Source organism: Doryrhamphus excisus, chromosome 10 (genome assembly GCF_030265055.1).
Source record: "Doryrhamphus excisus isolate RoL2022-K1 chromosome 10, RoL_Dexc_1.0, whole genome shotgun sequence".
In the NCBI taxonomy this organism is placed as follows: Eukaryota; Metazoa; Chordata; class Actinopteri; order Syngnathiformes; family Syngnathidae; genus Doryrhamphus; species Doryrhamphus excisus.
The window spans coordinates 3,079,481-3,099,501 of NC_080475.1; the positions used below are offsets into that span (position 1 = coordinate 3,079,481).

Here is a 20,021-nt window from a genome sequence, read left to right on the forward strand (position 1 = left end):
CTTACAACTCTTATAAAGATACAATAAAAAAATAATAATAACAATCAGTAACAACAATAATAAAGCATGTTAATCTCAAATTTAACAATGAATGGCCGATATAGGCGGCACGGTAGTCGAGTGGTTAGCGCACAGACCTCACAGCTAGAAGACCAGGGTTCAATTCCACCCCCTGGAGTTTGCATGTTCTCCTCGTGCATGCGTGGGTTTCCTCCCACATTCCAAAAACATGCTAGGTTAATTAGCGACTCCAAATTGTCCATAGGTATGAATGTGAGTGTGAATGGTTGTTTGTCTATATGTGCCCTGTGATTGGCTGGCGACCAGCTCAGGGTGTACCCCGCTTCTCGCCCGAAGACAGCTGGGATAGGCTCCAGCACCCCCGCGACCCTCGTGAGGAAAAGCGGTAGAAAATGAATGAATTAATTAATGAATGGCTGATATAATACTGGGACTAATAAATTAATTAATCAAACAATAAATAAAGTGAGCCTTCTCATCGGTCATATAGTCTCTTTATCTCTGTGGGTGGAGGCGGGGCTGCTTCCATGCACACGGTGTGGAAGAGCGTAGCCTTGTGAAGAGCAATGCAAGGTAACATAGTAAATCGGGAGACAAAAAAACATCACAAAACATCACAAAAAAAATGCTGCTCTATAATTCAGCTGAAGAGCCACCTATTTAAGAAATGCTGCAAATGTTTGACAGAAAGTACAAAATCATGTACCGCAGTGTGTTTTCCGAGCTGTGAGGTCTGCGCGCTAACCACTCGACCGCCGTGCATCCCCGTTTCAGAGGTCTTCATAATCAAAACAGGTGTGTCCCGATGACATGCATTGTTAGCTAGCTCATATTAACTAGTTTTCTGTTATAATGTACAGAAAAGGGAAATAAATATGTGTTCATGTTTCGCAGAAGGATTGCGAATGATGGGGAAAATTCCCCAAAAAGTGCAGTAAAAGTTACTACAGTAAACCTCGGATATATCGGATTCAATTGTTCCCACTGGTTTTGTCCGATATAAGCGAAATCCGTTATATGCGTATACCAGAAAATGTCCGTTTTATGCATATATCGGATTTATATCCGGTATATGCGTAAATCGGATTTTATCCGTTATAAAAAGGCACTTCCTTGACTATGTTTCCAATGTACCTGGACGCGCAGGCAACGCTGCAAATGACGTCGTATAGCGGCCTGGCGAATCGGAGCGCCACGATGCGGCCATCCGATATATGCGAGGGAAATTTAATGGAAATGCATTGGAACGGGACTGGAGATTTTGTCCGAAATAGGCGAAATCCGTTATAAAAAAATCTGATATATGCAATGAATTTTTATTGGAAATGCATTACAGAAAAATCGGTTCTTTTTTATCTGTCCGTTGTGAGCGAATTTCCGATATATCCGAGTCCGATATATCCGAGGTTTACTGTATTTAAACCTGAGGAGAAAGAAAGGCTAAATATGTCAGTTTCCGAAGGAAAAATGGGTCGGTTGACAGGTAGTCCTCTCTCGGAATACTCTTTGTTTCTCCTTCACATTCCTTTTATGGAAATAAAACGCTCCAAATCATTTACTGAAATCAATTTCCACATTCAAAAATGCAGCCTCCAATGAATTAATCTTTGTGAAGTTCATGATTTAACGTCAAATGGCAGCCGTGCAAGGCGACATAGAACAAAAAAAACTCTGGCTTCACACAGGCCGCAAACATTCACTTAGCTTTCAGCAGCACACCCATCTGACATCAGTCCTTCTTTTTTTTCAAACCAGGACACAAAACACTCTCCTCCACCGGCTGCCAGGGGTGCACTGTCCCAAGCCTCGAGCGCTGTTAACAGCGCATGGAAAGAAAAACACCACGTTGTACCATGAGATGCCAGATTCATGCAAATCTCAAAGAACACGCGCTAGAAAACTTGGAAACTTTCCTCCGCTGTTCCTTAGCTGTCTGTCATCCTCAACTTTGGTGGGCAGGAGTTAAAAGAGTAGAGTTTCGCTGAATAAATGTCTTACTCATTTATGGCTGAATTATGAGGACACGGTGATATATGGTGTCCAACTCTCAACACGTATTTAGAAATGGGAGTGAAGATAAGTGAATGTTACTGCCAATACCAAAATATGTGGTAAATGATGGATCGTAATGTAAGTGAATGCACATGATTGACAATAATCATAAACTGTCGAGTGGGGGAGGGGGTGCATTACATACCTGGACCTTCACCGACATGATCCACTTCATTATACAAAGCATTATTAGAACCCTGTAGACATGACAAAAACACAACTATAGTCACATTTATACTCTTTCTATTTAACATATTGCGCAACTGCAGTGTCTTGAGACACATGCTAACTCGCAAACTAGCGACCTAAACGGTAGCCTCCAAGTTATTTCCTTTAAACTTAAAAAAGCCAAAAACTTACCACTTCCACACGGATAGGGAGGATAACTTTTTCCCACTCGATTATGCCATGGCTGACTTCATGCAAGTTAAGGTAATGTAATGTAAGACGTCTCAATGTTTTGTTCTTGTCTCATTACTGCCACCCAGTGACCATAATACTACATATCACTTGCATTTCAATATGTTTTGATTATTCATTAATTTCTGAAAAATCGCAATACAGCAAGGGAGAGATAATCGATCCATGATATTTTGAGGAACCGCTGTAATCAAACAACATGACAAAAACATAAACATTTAATACAATACATAGTACTCACCAAATCCTTCTACATAAGTACATTTCCCGGCTGCTAGAAGCCCTGGCACATTACTCCGTAGAACAGGGGTCTCAAACTCAATTTACCTGGGGGCCACTGGCGCTAGGGTCTGGGCGAGGCAGGGCCGCATCAGGTTTTACAAAAAAAACAACAAAAAACGCATTTATTAAAAACAGAAAAATGAATAAACTTTGCTTTGGTTCCGATTTTCTACAAGAAAAGCTCTGATAAAACGTTCCACTGTTTTCAAATATCTTACTTTTTAATTTTTCTACACAAAATTGCGCAACTGCAGGGTCTTGAGAAACATGCTAACTCGCAAACTAGAGAGCTAGCGACCTAAACGGTAGCCTCCAAGTTATTTCCTTCAAACTTAAAAAGCCAAAAACTTACCACTTCCACACGGATAGGGAGGATAACTATTAACAGTTATTTAACCTTTAACATGAACATTAATCAAACTTAATGATTTTTTCTGGGTACATGATACCATACAGCATCCATATCAAACTTGTGCGGGCCGCACTAAGGTCAAACAAAATCAAGGCGGGGCCTAAACTAGCATCCTGCAGGGCCACATTTGGCCCGCGACCCGCATGTTTGAGACCCCTGCCGCAGAACATTCTTCGAGGTGGCAATTATTTCACACGTATGTTTGAATTCCAGCAGTGTTTTAGCTTTAATTTTAGTACAAATTGTGCTGTTATTACTAATTATAAAGTGGAGCGCATCCATATTCGGATTCACTTGATTTGGGTTAGCTTTTGGTTAGCAAAGGTGGCTTTTTGGTGTTTTTGGGTTGTTTTCTAATGGATTAGCTTCGTAATTGCATACATATTTGAACGGTTTCGTGTATGCAGCATTTTTGCTCGATTTTTCCATTACTTTTAGTTACAACTTGCGTGTTTCCATCGCATCTCTTGTAGGCGGGGCCGACAACAACCGGACGTGACGTATGCCTCTTCCGGTTCGAAACCAAGCTACAAATGTTTTATGCTACTTTTTATCCACGCATACACCAAAACTGAACTTTGTGACCTAGCAAGTTCGCTCCATTGAAAGCTGGAAAAAACACTTACCGGTACTCCATTGATTTTAATGTGGAAACTCCATAACCGTATTGTTCAGTGTGTCAGGGCTGCCAAAGTTGCTAATTTTCCTCTGCGGCGCTACTAGCTAGAACGAGTGTGTCTCGAGTCAAACAGCTGATGATACGGTGGTATTTGATTGGTCAAATATATGCCAATCATCCAATTGACCAATGACAAGTCAGTAGTAGTAGTAGAAGCGGAATTGTTATGAATTTATTTTTAATTACTAACAAATCCAGATAAATATTCACTCAAAACTGAACTGTTAAATGAATTAATTGTAATTTTATAACTTTTTTATAATTGTATATTTTAATGATATTTTAAACAGTTGTGTGTCATCTGTATTTACTCTGGCCCAGTAACATGTACCCATTGAGTTATAGCAGGAATGTAAAAATACACACTGTACTTACCTTTTTAGGGGGGAAAGTGTAAAATAAATGCATTTTAAGTATCCAGTTGCATTATCAGTAGTTTAATCAGCTTCTAGCTTGGACATAAAGTTGACATGTACAATTCCGGTCTTCCAGGAGGTCTTTATTTTGGCACATTCCCAGTTTCCCAGTTTTTTAAATCCACGTAAATGTGTTGAGTTGAATGCAACGTCAGTAAAGAAAAATATACTCAATTTGTCATTTGCAAATTGAGAACTGTCATTCTGTGGGATTGAGTTTTTAAATTGTAAACTGCACTAAAGCGGATCTCCAACCTTGTGGTCCTTGGGACCCAGTGAAACATTCCACGTCTCGCGCCATCAGTGGGAATATCCTGGATTTATTTGGGAGTCTCCGCTATTAATCAGTAGTCTCAAATGACGACCGCGGCACGGCTCGCGCTCATCAGTCCAATTAGTCGTGATGGAGGTGTGAAAGGGGCCAAAATGCTGAAATTCTACATTCTCCCCTACGGAGAGCTTCAAAAGCGAGCGTACGTCATAGATAGAAAGTTAGGAACCGAGCCTGACATATGTGGTTTATGCTATTAGGTTTGATTCATGTCAGCATGGACAAGTCGAAACTGAAGGTTCCTATACGGCCTGGAGTTTATTTTTCTCTCCGAGTGCTCGTTTCACTCAAGTGGCTTTGAACACTGGGTCAGTGTTTTTGTATTTGGCCTGCTTTACCGACTACATGTGTTTATTATATGTATTATTCTTCATGCATTATTGTATTTCATCATGAAAACAATCACCTTCAAGGGCACTTTGGTGGCATGCTTACGTATTTTTATCACGGGTTTGAATGTTGTATTCATTCATTCATTTTCTACCGCTTTTTCCTCACGAGGGTCGCCAGCCAATCACAGGGCACATATAGACAAACAACCATTCACACTCACATTCATACCTATGGACAATTTGGAGTCGCCAATTAACCTAGCATGTTTTTGGAATGTGGGAGGAAACCGGAGTACCCGGAGAAAACCCACGCACACACGGAGAGAACATGCAAATTCCACACAGAGATGCCCGAGGGTGGAATTGAACCCTGGTCTCCTAGCTGTGAGGTCTGCACACTAACCACTAGACCGCCGTGCCGCCCTGTTGTATTCATATTATCATTTATTTATCAGAAATTTGAATCATTAATACGCCATTCTTCGATCTTGGAAGCTAAGCAGGTACTGGTTAGTACTAGGATGGGAGACCACCTGGTGCTGTAAGGGATGCACGGTGTTGAAGTGGTTAAAACAAAGGCCTCACAGCTAAGATACCGGATTCCACTCTTAGCCATCTCTGTGTGGAGTTTGCATGTTTTCCTTGTGCATGCGTCGGTTTTCTTCGGGTATACCAGGTTGCTGTAAGGGCTGCACGGTGTAAAGTGGTTAACGCACAGGCCTCACAGCTAAGAGACCCGAGTTCAATTCCCCCCTCCTTTTTTGGAGTTTGCATGTTCTCCCCGTGCATGCGTGGCTTTTCTCCAGGTATACCAGGATGCTGTAAGGGCTGCACGGTGTAAAGTGGTTAGCACACAGGTCTCACAGCTAAGAAACCCGAGTTCAATTCCACCCTCTGTGTGGAGTTTGCTTGTTATCCCCGTGCATGCGTGGCTTTTCTCCGGGTACTCCGGTTTCCTCCCACATTCCAAAAACATGCTACGTTAATTAGCGACTCCAAATTGTCCATAGGTATGAATGTGAGTGTGAATGGTTGTTTGTCTATATGTGCCCTGTGATTGGCTGGCCACCAGTCCAGGGCGTACCCCGCCTCAAGTCCATAGACAGCTGGGATAGGCTCCAGCACCGGGCGCGACCCTTGTGAGGATAAGCAGTAGAAAATGAATGAATGAAAATTTGCAGCCTGCACGGGAGTCGAGTGGTTAACACGCATGCCTATCAGCTAGGAGACCCAAGTTCAATTCCACCCTCGGCCATCTCTGTGTGGAGTTTGCATGTTCTCGTGGATTTTCTCCGGGTATTCCGGTTTCCTCCCACATTCCAAAAACATGCTAGGTTAATTAGCGACTCCAAATTGTCCATAGGTATGAATGTGAGTGTGAATGGTTGTTTGTCTATATGTGCCCTGTGATAGGCTCCAGCACCCCTGCGACCCTTGTGAGGATAAGCGGTAGAAAATGAATGAATTAAACGGGTCACTGGTCAGCTGATCAACAAAAATTCCACAAATTTGAAGGTAAATTAACTTTATTTTTTTTTTAAAAAGTGTGTCACACAAGGCCAAAAAAAAAAAAAAAAAAGACAAACTGCAATGAACAGACTTCCAGAACCGCCCCCCCCCCCCCTCCCTCCCTCTCTCTCATCCATCTCTAAAAAGTGCAGGGCTTCTCGGCACAATCAAATCAAAGAACAGGACTCACATTATTCTGATGGTGTTTACTTAACCTAACACATTAAACCCCAGACAGTGTGAATTGTACAATTGATAATAAGACAATAAGACAGTTCAAATGAATCCAAAAAACACTCACAAGCAGTTTTACACGTTGTCGACGGTACGAACGAACGAACGGTAGGTTTTTACAGCTATCCAATACATTTGACCGATCACTTTAAGACAGACTATACATGTCGCAATGGGCACTTTCAGGGGACTGGAAAAATAAGAAAAATCACGGTCCCGTCCAAATTTTTTATTTTTTTTTTCCGATCTCTTCAATTGACATGACATCAAACAAACCTGCATATGTTGAGGTACGCAGAGGAAGCCATCTCCCATATATATATATATATATATACGTATATAGGACTCCCTTGACCGTATATCCCCACTCAACTTTGTAATCCGCCTTGACAGTAAATCAATTGTGAAGCCTTGTGGCCCCCTCGGACTCTGACTCGTGGTCCAATCCAAGGCCCCTCCTCTCTCTCTCTCTCTTGCAAACATTCCTCCACACATGAATCACTCCAACTTCTGGCTTCTAGAAGGCATTTCCTGCCCGGCCCTCTCTTACTCTCTGTGTCTGATTCCTCTGCTGAAAACTTGGGCAGGAGTTTTTTTTTATTTTGGACCCGCAGGGATTAAAACTCGGCTAACATCAGGTCCTGGCTCTGAGAGCACTCCGAGAGACAAGACATGGAGACATACTATGGGGACGTGTTGTGTGATGCATGTGCACACCCCCCGGGGGGGATCAAGGTTTACTGCGTTATCCTTAAAAACTGCAATTTGAGTAGTTTTTAAGGGTATTCCACTGTTAGGATTTCTATTGTACATTCACACTAAGACAGATGTTCACCCCTTAACATGGAACATCAATGTAGTTTTTTTCCAGAACAACACAGTAGGTAGTACCCCCCCCCCCCCCCACCCATCTAAAGATTCAGTGGTAAGAATGTGCACACGTTGGCTCATCCACACCTGTTTAAACCTCTAGAGATGCACTACTGATGCTAAATCCACAATATATGTATGTATGTACGCGGTGCATTTATATCGTTTTCTTTCACTTGAGTAGACTCCAACTAATGTAAGCAGCTGGTTTGTCTTTGTATTATTTACATTAAAAAAAAATGTAGCCTGAACATATACGGTACTAGACCAGGATTATGGGGGCTCGGAGGGATTGATGGAAAAGGGATCATTTGATGCTGCGTGATAAAGACAGCCTACAGTGCAATATATATGTGTGTGTGTGTGTGTGTGTGTACACTAAAGGGATGTGGTTTTTATCTGCGAATGTCGGAGTGTGTGACCTCTTCCCGGTCCTCCCTCAGATCATGGCTCTTATCACCAGTCTCCCTTTGACCTGGTGAAGATAGGTGCTCCTTTCCGCTTCTAAGCTCTGATTGGCCAGAGCCTCGTCCTCGCTGTCCAGCGGCTCCTCCTTAACCTTGATGACCCCGTAGTGCGCTTCGGGGAGCTCCATGCTGGAGCCGCCGCTGCCGCTGCTGCTGCTGCTGCTGCTGCTGCTGAGCGTGTGCTTCCGAATGACTCCTCCGGGGGGCAGCCTGTCCTCCTGCATGCGCTCCGTCTGTTGCTCCTCCTGCTCCTCTTCAGACTCCTGCAGGTGTGCGTTGGGCTGACGTAACTGCTCGATGGACTTGGAGAGAAGCTGTGGAACACATTGACAAAAAGAACATCTCTTTTATATGCTATATATTTTAAAGAGGAGCAGTACCACTGTTGGCCACAAGAGGGGTGTAAGAACAACAAGTACCTGATATAAATAGCCTTGTAAACACACTATAGACTTTTTCCAAATCCTTAATCTCTTGTAAATTTCCACGCTTGCCCCCTACTGTTGCAGGCACTGGAGGCTGAGAACCCCCCCCCCCCCCCTCCACCCCCGACAAGCCTCTACTGGGAAATTAATTAGGGCAATGTTTCACTGATCCCTGGCTGTAAACACTCAAGGCTCATCCCTGATTAGTGGCCATTTATAACCTCCGCTTTAAGTGGCTTTGCCCGTGATCTTATTGGGAAGGTTGATCAGAGCGCTGCTTGTTCACGGGACAAAACGTCGGCATTATTCCAAAGTTCTTTTCCAAAGGGGGGTCATACTGTGTACAGTACATAAGGCGCTATGAAATTTGTGTTATTGACGCCCGAGGGGGGAATCGAACACCGGTCTCCGAGCTGTGTGGCCTGTGTGCTAACCACTCGAGCTTGCAACATTCATTCATTCATTCATTTTCTACCGCTTATCCTAACGAGGATCGCGGGGGGCGTGCTGGAGCCTATCCCAGCTGTCTTCGGGCGAGAGAGGCGGGGTACACCCTGGACTGGTGGCCAGCCAATCACAGGGCACATATAGACAAACAACCATTCACACTCACATTCATACCTATGGACAATTTGGAGTCGCTAATTAACCTAGCATGGTTTTGGAACGTGGAGAAAACCCGGAGAAAACCCACGTATGCACGGGGAGAACATGCAAACTCCACACAAAGGATGGAATTGAACTCGGGTCTCTTAGCTGTGAGGCCTATGTGCTAACCCCTCGTCCACCGTGCAGCCCTTACAGCATCCTGGTATAGCCGGAGAAAACCCACGCATGCACGGGAAGAACATGCAAACTCCACACAGAGATGGTCCAGGGCGGAATTGAACCCTGGTCTAAATTTGTGCCATCTTTTTACAAACTCAGTTTATTCCGTTTTAATTTAATTTAATTTAATTTAATTTAATTTAATTTAATTTAATTTAATTTAATTTAATTTAATTTAATTTAATTTAATTTAATTTAACACACTCATACAGCCGCACTAGCATGCTCTGCTAAACTAAAGTAACCCAGCTAGCGGTAGATTCTGTCTGCGATTCTATCACAACACGGTATAAAAACACTCATACAGCCGCACTAGCATGCTCAGCTAAACTAAGCTAACCCAGCTAGCTTGCATTCACGTTCTGGAAGAGATTAGTTTCACAGTTTTTATGCTAACTTTTGACATGTTTAGTTCGGGAGGGGAGCGGGTTATTGTTTTGTGATGACATTTCGCGGTGCAACGGCAAAATAATTCCCCACTGAAACATTCGTTCTCCTCATGATGACAGCGTTTTATTCATAATTTGTCATTTTTTCTGTGTTTACAGGCCAATTTGGTGATTCTGTCTACTATTCAATCACAACACGTTATAAAAACACTCATACAGCCGCAGTAGCATGCTCTGCTAAACTAAGCTAACCCAGCTAGATTGCATTCACGTTCCGGAATAGATTAGTTCCACAGTTTGTACGCCAACTTTCTCCAGTGTTTTGACATGTTTAGTGATTTAGCCAATTTAGCACTGAAATAGTTGATATTTTTTTACTTTCATTTTGATGCCATCTGCAATAAAACTGGAAAAATCTTCACATGTCACTTGTACAAATGACTGAGGTCATTTGTACTTTTTATTCCTTCCCGGTAAGAGTTCCTCAGTGGTTTCCCTATGACTCCTTAGGGCCCAGTGTTGGGACACATCAATGTGTGCGCTCACACAATACCGCCTTTCACGGCGTCATCCACCTCACACGCGTCCCTCACCAGAATAATTAGTCTCTGTGTCTCACGACGTGACCTCGGCCAGCTTTCAGAAACACAAATATTGCCATAGAGGAACAAAATGTATTCTGGGCGCTATTTTTTTCCCCCCCCTCTGTGTTTGAACTTAGCTGAATTGAATTTCACAGCGTTAGCATGTGAACAGCACTGATGCCTTAAGCTATGATAACAGAATAAGTGCAGAGGAAGCGTTTCTTCCCCCCATTTTCAAGTCCGGCAGAGAAGCAGAAATAACAACAGGACAGCAAAGGAAGAATAGACTGCAACCACTTGATTTTACACAAAGGTTGAAAATAAATGAGTGTGTTGAAAGGAGTCCTATCCTGATCATTTCAAAGGCTTTTAAAATGATTGGGGGTCCCGGCACCCCCCATCCACCTTCCACCGTCACTGCATAGAGACATGCCTCCTCGGTTCTGGCCAAAATATTTCAATATTGAACAAAGCAAAATTTTGTTCTCAATCATAAATCACTCCACACTCTTTATTGCTCTCTGGTTCTACCATATCTTACTTATTGTGTGGAAATATGGACTAATAACTATAAAAGCAATCTTCACTCGCTAAATGTACTGCAAAAAAAGGCCAGTAAGGATAATTCATAATGCCGCCTACAGAGAACATACTAACTCCTTATTTCTAAAATCACAAATACTTCAACTTGCTGATATGGTCATATCACCTCATACTTTGGTATGTGATAAAATAAAGTAAAGTAAAGTAAAGTAAAGTAAAGTAAAGTAAAGTAAAGTAAAGTAAAGTAAAGTAAAGTAAAGTAAAGTAAAGTAAAGTAAAGTAAAGTAAAGTAAAGTAAAGTAAAGTAAAGTAAAGTAAAATAAAATAAAATAAAATAAAATAAAATAAAATAAAATAAAACAAAATAAAATAAAATAAAATAAAATAAAATAAAATAAAATAAAATAAAATAAAATAAAATATTATTATTTATTTATTTAATAAAATAAAAACAAAAATTGTTTAAACTATATTAGGAAAGCAGGAAGTGAACAAATGTAACAGTTACTGATTGTAATAATACCAGATGGAGGGGTAGGATTTAATAAGCTTTGCTTCTTCCTACTCCTTTTGGACATGTGGAACTGTGAACTGATTATGGGATGCATTCAATTGTAATCTGATGCATGTTCAAATGAAATAAAACCATTACCATTACCATTACCATTACCATTGCCGCCAAAGGGAGACTGAGGGTATTGTGAAACCGGACCACTGCAGCAAAGTGGAGACTACTGAATATAATAATGCGGTTTCCAGAGCACAGCGTATGCTAGCAGCGTATGCTAGCATTAGTGTTGGTATCAAGTGGTATCAACTCAGCACACTACAAACCCTGGCTGACCAAGTCATAGAAATAATACCGTGTACTAAAAAAGGGTCCGTGTACAACTGTGAAAATCTCTATCAGTACTGTGCATTGGAAGAAAAGCCCGAAAATACTTCAAAAAGCAAATTCTCCCTTGTGATGTGAATATTAGCAAACCTTATTTATATGGACCTGCTGCTGGTACTGTTTCTGTTTCTCCAGGAAGTGCTGGTGCTGCTGCTGGATGACCAGTTGAGCCAGTGTGTTCTGGGGTAAGGGCGCAGACTGGGTCCTGTTCAAGGGTCGATGTTTGGGTAGTTTAGGGCGACTGCTGGAAGGGCGATCCTTCATGGCCAAAGGGGACGGAGGGTGGGATGACAAGGAACCCGGACCTCGGGGATAATAAAATTAAAATAAATACTACTTTTCTATTAAAAGTCGTTTCAAATGTTTGATCGTCTGGCGTTACCAGTGGAAAGCATCTTCTGCTGCCTCATCTGTTCCTTCTGGAGGAGGTGTTGGAGCAGAGCCTGGTGACTGGAGCCCACTTTGGACTCTAGACCGGTGTGAAGGGGAACAGGACCCAGGAGATGCCCGGGAAGTCCATGCTTTATTTCTGCTGATCTGTCCTTCAAACCCATTGCCGCCTGAGAAGAAAGGACACAACAAAACACGATGCTCAGCATAATATAGTTATGTAGGACACTTTGTGCTAATAAATGACATTAGTATAAAAAATAGGAGCCATTTTATGTTGAAGAGCAGACCTCCTTGGAATGTGCCTGAAGTGAATGATGATAAATCAAGTGGCGGGTTATCAAGAGTTGTACTTGAGTGGACTTGGACTTTTTGTGGTGATAAATGAGGTAAGAGTAGAAGATAAGAGCACGCCTGACACCAGACACTGCACCACAATATTTATCTAATGGCTGATAAAATCATGGAGGGCCACAAAGGTGAGCGGCCTGTGGTCACATGGAGGTTGCAGCCACTGATGGCCGACTTTCAAGATTAAAAAAAAACAAAAAAACTCTTCATCTAATTATACACTGTATGGTCATATGACCTTGTACTTCGGTACGTGACAAAAAATTACAAAAAAAACACAAAAACAAACTTAAACTATATTAGGAAAGCAGGAAGTGTACAAATGTAACCGTTAATGATTGGAAATGTTATGTCATTGTATGGTCATATCACCTTGTACTTCAGTATGTGACAAAAAAATAAAAATAAAAATAAAATAAAATAAACTATATTAGGAAAGCAGGACGTGAACAAATGTAACAGTTACTGATTGTAAATGTTATGTTATTGTATGGTCATATCACCTCGTACTTCGGTACGTGACAAAAAAATAAAATAAAATAAATGAACTTAAACTATATTAGGAAAGCAGGAAGTGAACAAATGTAACATTTAATGATTGTAAATGTTATGCCATTGTATGGTCATATTACCTCGTACTTGGGTACGTGACAAAAAAATTAAATAAAATAAAATAAATTAAAATAAAATAAATGAATTTGAACTATATTAGGAAAGCAGGAAGTGAACAAATGTAACATTTAATGATTGTAAATGTTATGTCATCGTATGGTCATATTACCTCGTACTTCGGTACGTGACAAAAAAAATAAATAAATAAAATAAATGAACTTAAACTATATTCGGAAAGCAGGAAGTGAACAAATGTAACAGTTACTGTTTGTAAATGTTATGCCATTGTATGGTCATATCACCTCGTACTTCGGTACGTGAAAAAAAATTAAATAAAATAAAATAAATTAAAATAAAATAAATGAACTTGAACTATATTAGGAAAGCAGGAAGTGAACAAATGTAACATTTAATGATTGTAAATATTATGTCATCGTATGGTCATATCACCTCGTACTTCGGTACGTGACAAAAAAAATAAAATAAAATAAAATAAAACTATATTAGGAAAGCAGGAAGTGAACAAATGTAACAGTTACTGATTGTAAAAGTACCAGATGGAGGGGTAGGATTTAATAAGCTTTGCTTCTTCCTACTCCTTTTGGACATGTGGAACTGTGAACTGATTATGGGATGCATTCAATTGTAATCTGATGCATGTTCAAATGAAATAAAACCATTACCATACTTACATTCATAGGGGACGATGCAGTTGAAAGCCCCAAAGATATATTGGGTAGGGACGGAGATGTGTACAAACTCAACACGGACACGGAGCTCTCAGGTCGGAATAATCTTGGCTGTGAAGGCCATCTCTATAGGACACAGGAAAGACAGAAAGCATTGCTGTCAGATTGATGAAAAATATATATTTATACAGGCTTCGCTACACATCTTAAAATAAAGCCTTAATCTCTGCTAACTATCCGTCAGCTCAATAACTCATTCATTTTCTACCGCTTATCCTGACGAGGGTCGCGGGCGTGCTGGAGCCTATCCCAGCTGTCTTCAGGCGAGAGGCGGGGTACACCCTGGACTGGTGGCCAGCCAATCACAGGGCACATATAGACAAACAACCATTCACACTCACATTCATACCAATGGACAATTTGGAGTCGCCAATTAACCTAGCATGTTTTTGGAATGTGGGAGGAAACCAGAGCATGCAAACTCCACTCCAAATGGAGATTCGAACCCAGCTATTCCCGATCTCCTGACTGTGTAGCCAACATGCTAACCACTTCCACACCGTGCAGGCGGTTACAATTTCAAAACATGATTCTAAACTAAACATGATCTCTTCTATAGTGAATTTGCATTATGGATGCACGTGGTTAGCACGAAGGCCACACAGCTAGGAGACCCGAGTTCGATTCCACCCTCGGCCATTTCAAAATATATTAATACTTTAAAATAATTAATTAATTAATAATTAAATAATTAATAATTAAATAATTAATAATTATTTTAAAATAATTTAAAAAATAATAATAATAAAAATAATTTGTTGTTTTTATACATCAAAATATCCACAACAAATGTATGTACCATATTTTCCGGACTATAAGTCGCACTTTTTTTTTGTTTATGTTACGCCAGCACGGCGGTCAAGTGGCTAGCGTGCAGACCCGAGTTCAATCCCACCCTCGGCCATCTCTGTGTGGAGTTTGTATGTTCTCCCCGTGCATGCGTGGGTTTTCTCCGGGTACTCCGGTTTCCTCCCTCATTCCAAAAACATGCTAGGTTAATTAGCGACTCCAAATTGTCCATAGGTATGAATGTGAGTGTGAATGGTTGTTTGTCTATATGTGCCCTGTGATTGGCTGCATGGCCACCAGTCCTGGGTGTACCCCGCCTCTCCCCTGAAGACAATTGGCATAGTCTCTTGTGAGGAGAAGCGGTAGAGAATGAATGAATGAATTTCCTGATTCCAGCATCAAACTCAAACAATATGGGACCAGGCAACTGTTTCAGTGCTTTGTTGTTTACAAGGTTCTATTCTGTCCCCCGATTCCCCTGAATACTTGTTGGTCACCGCCTTCGGGTCATCTCTCCAGGAGGACGTCACTACTGGGGCACACTTCCTGTACCCAGCAGAGAAGGCGACCAGCATGTGGTTTTGGAACAGCCTTGTTTATCCTTGCGACCCCTACCAGTACTCAGTGACCCGAACGTGGATATCCGGCCCGTATTCGACCCGAGGGACCCGTTCCCTCTGAAAAAGGATACCTAATGTAACGGTGTGTAAACACACGATGCTTTTGCAGCAGGCATGAGGTCTACAGGCGGCCCCGCACGCCATCAACGACTTTCAACCGGAGCCTCAGCTTCCAAAGAAACAATAGCAAGCCTGTGTGTTTATGTTGCTCGCATGTGGGTGTCTCTTTGGCTACCAGCGCCTGGGATATCAATTAAACGCCACAGTCCGTTTGTCTCCACAAACCCTAACCCTTAGACCAGGAGTCTCAAACTCAATTTACTTGGGGACCACTGGAGCTAGGGTCTGGGCGAGACTGGGCCGCATCAGGTTTTCCAACAAAAAAACCCCAAAAAACGCATTTATTAAAAACAGAAAAATGAATAAACTTTGCTTTGGTTTTGATTTTCTACAATCGCCACATTTGGCCCGCGGGCCGCGTGTTTGAGACCCCCGATTTACAACACATTGCGCAACTGCAGGGTCTTGAGACACACGCTAACTCGCAAACTAGAGAGCTAGCGACCTAAACGGTAGCCTTCAAGTTATTTCCTTTAAACTTAAATAGCCAAAAACTTACCACTTCCACACGGATAGGGAGGATAACTATTAACAGTTATTTAACCTTTAACATGAACATTAATCAAACGTAATCATTTTTTCTGGGTGCATGATACCATACAGCATCCATATCAAACTTGCGCGGGCCGCAATAACATTAAACTTTCATATCAAGGCGGGGCCTCAAACTAGTGTCCTGCGGGCCACATTTGGCCCCGCGGGCCGCGTGTTTGAGAACCCCAATTTACAACATATTGCGCAACTGCAGGGTCTTGAGACACATGCTAACTCACAAACTAGAGAGCTAGCGACCTAAACGGTAGCCTCCAAGTTATTTCCTTTAAACTTAAATAGCCAAAAACTTACCACTTCCACACGGATAGGGAGGATAACTATTAACAGTTATTTAACCTTTAACATGAACATTAATCAAACGTAATAATTTTTTCTGGGTACATGATACCATACAGCATCCATATCAAACTTGCGCGGGGCCGCACTAACATTAAACTTTCCTCAAACTAACCTCAAACTAGTGTCCTGCGGGCCACATTTGGCCCGCGGGCCACGTGTTTGAGACCCCCGATTTACAACATATTGTGCAACTGCAAGGTCTTGAGACACATGCTAACTCGCAAACTAGAGAGCTAGCGACCTAAAGGTAGCCTCCAAGTTATTTCCTTTAAACTGAAATAGCCAAAAACTTACCACTTCCACACGGATAGGGAGGATAACTATTAACAGTTTTTACCATACAGCATCCATATCAAACTTGCACGGGGCCGCACTAACATTAAACTTTCATATCAAGGCGGGGGCCTCAAACTAGTGTCCTGCGGGCCACATTTGGCCCGCGGGCCACATGTTTGAGACCCCTGCCTTAAACCGATGTCAGGGCGTCTCACCGGAGGTCCCCGCGAGAATAAACAGCCATGCTATAGCAAAAACACAGCTGCTGTGTTAAGATTGCAAAGAGATGTGTCATATCTGCCACCCGCTATAACGGTCGCTTTTGTGGGCTCGGTCCAAAGGGGGAGCCGTGGTCCGTAAACTCAGTCTTTAAATCTATTGGGAAATACGTTGAAGCCGAGCCAGTGACAGAAATACAATGACAAGCCAACAGCAAAGCTCAGAGCCAAACTTTTTTTAAAGAATAATTGTGCAGAACATCTGGAGGAATAAAAAACGAGCAGGATTCTTCTTCTGTTGTTTGCACTTAAACACTCACATTTCCTGCAAAATGTGTTGTTTTAACACAAGTAAACCCGGCACAGTCGGACATATGGGTCAAGCTGTGCCTCTTTAATGTCAGTGCGGGTAGTCATTTTCACTAGAGGGGAACAGACACAGGGGCAAATGGCTGTTTTTATAGCTGCAGGCAGAACGCCAAGCAAGCTTTTCGTACTTTCACACCAAATACATGCAAAATATACTGTATGCTTCATTTGGCTGACGTACCTCTGTTTTTGTAGTAGTAGGCAAAGAGGAGGGTCCGTTTTCAGCCCCCAAGGCACTGGAGGCCCCTATGGGGGAGCTGGGGCCCGAGCCGGGGGCACTGTTTGTGGGCGTAGAATCTACAGAACATCAAGGTGGTTTTCAGTATTCACGCTCACACGCTCACAAGACACAAAAAATAATCCTGGAATATCTTATGTAATACTCTCCTGTGACATCTGACTACAATTCACTATTTTTGTTACATAAAAGCAGCCCAGCACTTACTGTATTTAACACAGCTCATATAGACAAACAACCATTCACACTCACATTCATACCTATGGACAATTTGGCGTCGCTAATTAACCTAGCATGTTTTTGAGTGTGAATGTGAGAGGAAATCGGAGCACAAATCTAGTGGGAGAACATGCAAACACCACACAGAGATGTCCAAACGGAGATTCAAACCCAGGTCTTCCTGATATTCTGACTGTGTAGCCAACATGCTAACCACTTCCACACCATGCAGGGGGTTATAATATCAAAATATGATTCTCTTCATGATCTCTTCTATTATGAATTTACATCATCAATTCTTTTTGCCTATATATAATCCTCTTTAAGACATCTTATGAAAAACAAGCTGAAGTATTACTTAAAACAGTGGTCTCAAACACACGGCCCGTGGGCCAAGTGTGGCCCGCAGGACTCTAGTTTAGGCCCCCGCCTTGATATGAAAGTTTAATGTTAGTGCGGCCCGCGCAAGTTTGATATGGATGCTGTATGGTATCATGTACCCAGAAAATATTATTACGTTTGATTAATGTTCATGTTAAAGGTTAAATAACTGTTAATAGTTATCCTCCCTATCCGTGTGGAAGTGGTAAGTTTTTGGCTATTTTAAGTTTCAAGGAAATAACTTGGAGGCTACCGTTTAGGTCGCTAGCTCTCTAGTTTGCGAGTTAGCATGTGTCTCAAGACCCTGCAGTTGCGCAATATGTTGTAAATAAAAAGAGTATAAATGTGACTATAGTCGTGTTTTGTCATGTCTACAGGGCTCTAATAATGCTTTGTTCATTTTAATCTGAAAAAAATAATTTGTCTACCCACCAACTATATGTGGTTTCTTAAGTTTTTATTATTTGCCGTTTTATTATTATTATTATATTTATTTATTTATTTATTACTGATTGATTGATTTTCTTTATTCTTGATTTGTTTATTTATTTTTCATCTTATTTTGTGTAGAAAAATAAAAAGTAAGATATTTGAGAACAGTGGAATGTTTTATCAGAGCTTTTCTTGTAGAAAATCGGAACCAAAGCAAAGTTTATTAATTTTTCTGTTTTTAATAAATGCGTTTTTTTGTTGTTTTTTTTTTTGAAAACCTGATGCGGCCCAGTCTCACCCAGACCCTAGCTCCAGTGGCCCCCAGGTAAATTGAGTTTGAGACCCCTGACTTAAAACAATAAAAGGAAATAGCTAATAAACGAATGATAAACAAATACATAAATATTGTGGGGGGGGGGGGGGGGGGGGGGGGGTTTAGTGTATGTTTTAACAGAAACAGTCCATCATACCCATTAGCTCTAGCGCTCTCTTCTTGTAAGGCGTCATGAGGTTGCTGTCTCTCCTCTTGAGCATAGGACTGCTCCTCCTCTCGGCGACTTTCTGTTTCAGTCTGGACCGCACCTTCAGGTTGGGCTCAGAGGCTGAAAAAAAATAGAAAAAGGACCTTTAGGTTAGTTTCGGTTCATTCTCTCAGGAAGAAAAATGATCTGGTTGTGTGAGCGAGTCAAGCTGTATTCTTTTCCAGCCGGCGTAATGACGCTTGTGAAAGCAAACATGAGCATCGTAAAAAAAAAAAAAGAAGAGACTGCCAATCAGCTTAGAAAAATACGAACTATTACCACAAATTCAAAGCCGCTTTTTGATCAATTAAATGAGTCAGACTCCGGGCCCCATTTCCACTTCATCTGGACTAAATTAGCCCGAGCAACACGCAGGGCTGTAAGTGAAATTCTCCGCTACCTGCCCGCCCTCGTGACCACAGTGTGATACAGTAGCAATAGTTAAACTAACAGAAAAACATGGCAGATGTTTCAAGCAATCCCCCCCCCCCCACACACACACACCACATGCTCACTCTTTGCTAATGCAAAACAGAAATACCAACACACTACACGCGCTCCTCGGTTCTTAACCTGATCCAGACACAAGCAATCAGATTTGATAGAAAGGCAAGTATTCTTCCCATGAGACATTAGCGTTTTTGTGCTTTTTATCTGCGATTATCAATGTTTTTCATAACATTTGTCAAAATTTGAATAGTTAATTTACTCGGGATAAAGGCACGTATAACAAAACAAAACCTCCGACTTTGCTTTGATCGATCGGATACCGGTCAAAAATCATTTCATCGTCATATGCTTATTGTCGAGGGTTCATTCACGGGAGAAAATAAATTGTTTACAGAAACAACACAAAAATATGATGGCTCAGACAAACAACAAAAATATACAAATCTAGAAGAAAATAATGCAAAAATGCAGGCACATGTTACCAACAATGTAACCCTGTACCACTTCTTCTCTCATATGTTCTTCTCTCCTATGTTCTTCTCTCCTATGTTCTTCTCTCCTATGTTCTTCTCTCATATGTTCTTCTCTCATATGTTCTTCTCTCATATGTTCTTCACTCATATGTTCTTCACTCATATGTTCTTCTCTCATATGTTCTTCACTCATATGTTCTTCACTCATATGTTCTTCTCTCATATGTTCT

The 20,021-nt window shown here is 41.4% G+C and overlaps 1 protein-coding gene and 1 long non-coding RNA gene across 10 annotated transcripts in view; both read right to left on the bottom strand.

The window, feature by feature from the left end:
- Window positions 1-1,772: 1,772 nt before the first annotated feature.
- On the bottom strand, window positions 1,773-3,931 carry LOC131137281 (uncharacterized). The gene is made up of 4 exons (XR_009131876.1): window positions 3,814-3,931; window positions 2,735-2,843; window positions 2,219-2,270; window positions 1,773-1,834 (listed from the first exon to the last, which is right to left on the bottom strand). It is a non-coding gene; the product is annotated as an uncharacterized LOC131137281 (long non-coding RNA).
- Window positions 3,932-6,577: 2,646 nt separating this feature from the next.
- hdac9b (histone deacetylase 9b) overlaps window positions 6,578-20,021 on the bottom strand; it is a 61,040-nt gene continuing 47,596 nt past the window's right edge. For 8 of the 9 annotated variants that reach the window (XM_058084676.1, XM_058084670.1, XM_058084672.1 and 5 more), the window contains 6 exons: window positions 18,818-18,949; window positions 17,259-17,374; window positions 13,735-13,857; window positions 12,072-12,249; window positions 11,780-11,994; window positions 6,578-8,339 (listed from right to left, as the gene is read on the bottom strand). In XM_058084676.1, the coding sequence (XP_057940659.1) occupies window positions 7,998-8,339; window positions 11,780-11,994; window positions 12,072-12,249; window positions 13,735-13,857; window positions 17,259-17,374; window positions 18,818-18,949 (1,106 nt within the window). In that variant the 3' untranslated portion in view covers window positions 6,578-7,997. The remainder of the gene's footprint in view (window positions 8,340-11,779; window positions 11,995-12,071; window positions 12,250-13,734; window positions 13,858-17,258; window positions 17,375-18,817; window positions 18,950-20,021) is intronic. The other variant, XM_058084673.1, reaches the window with a different exon arrangement.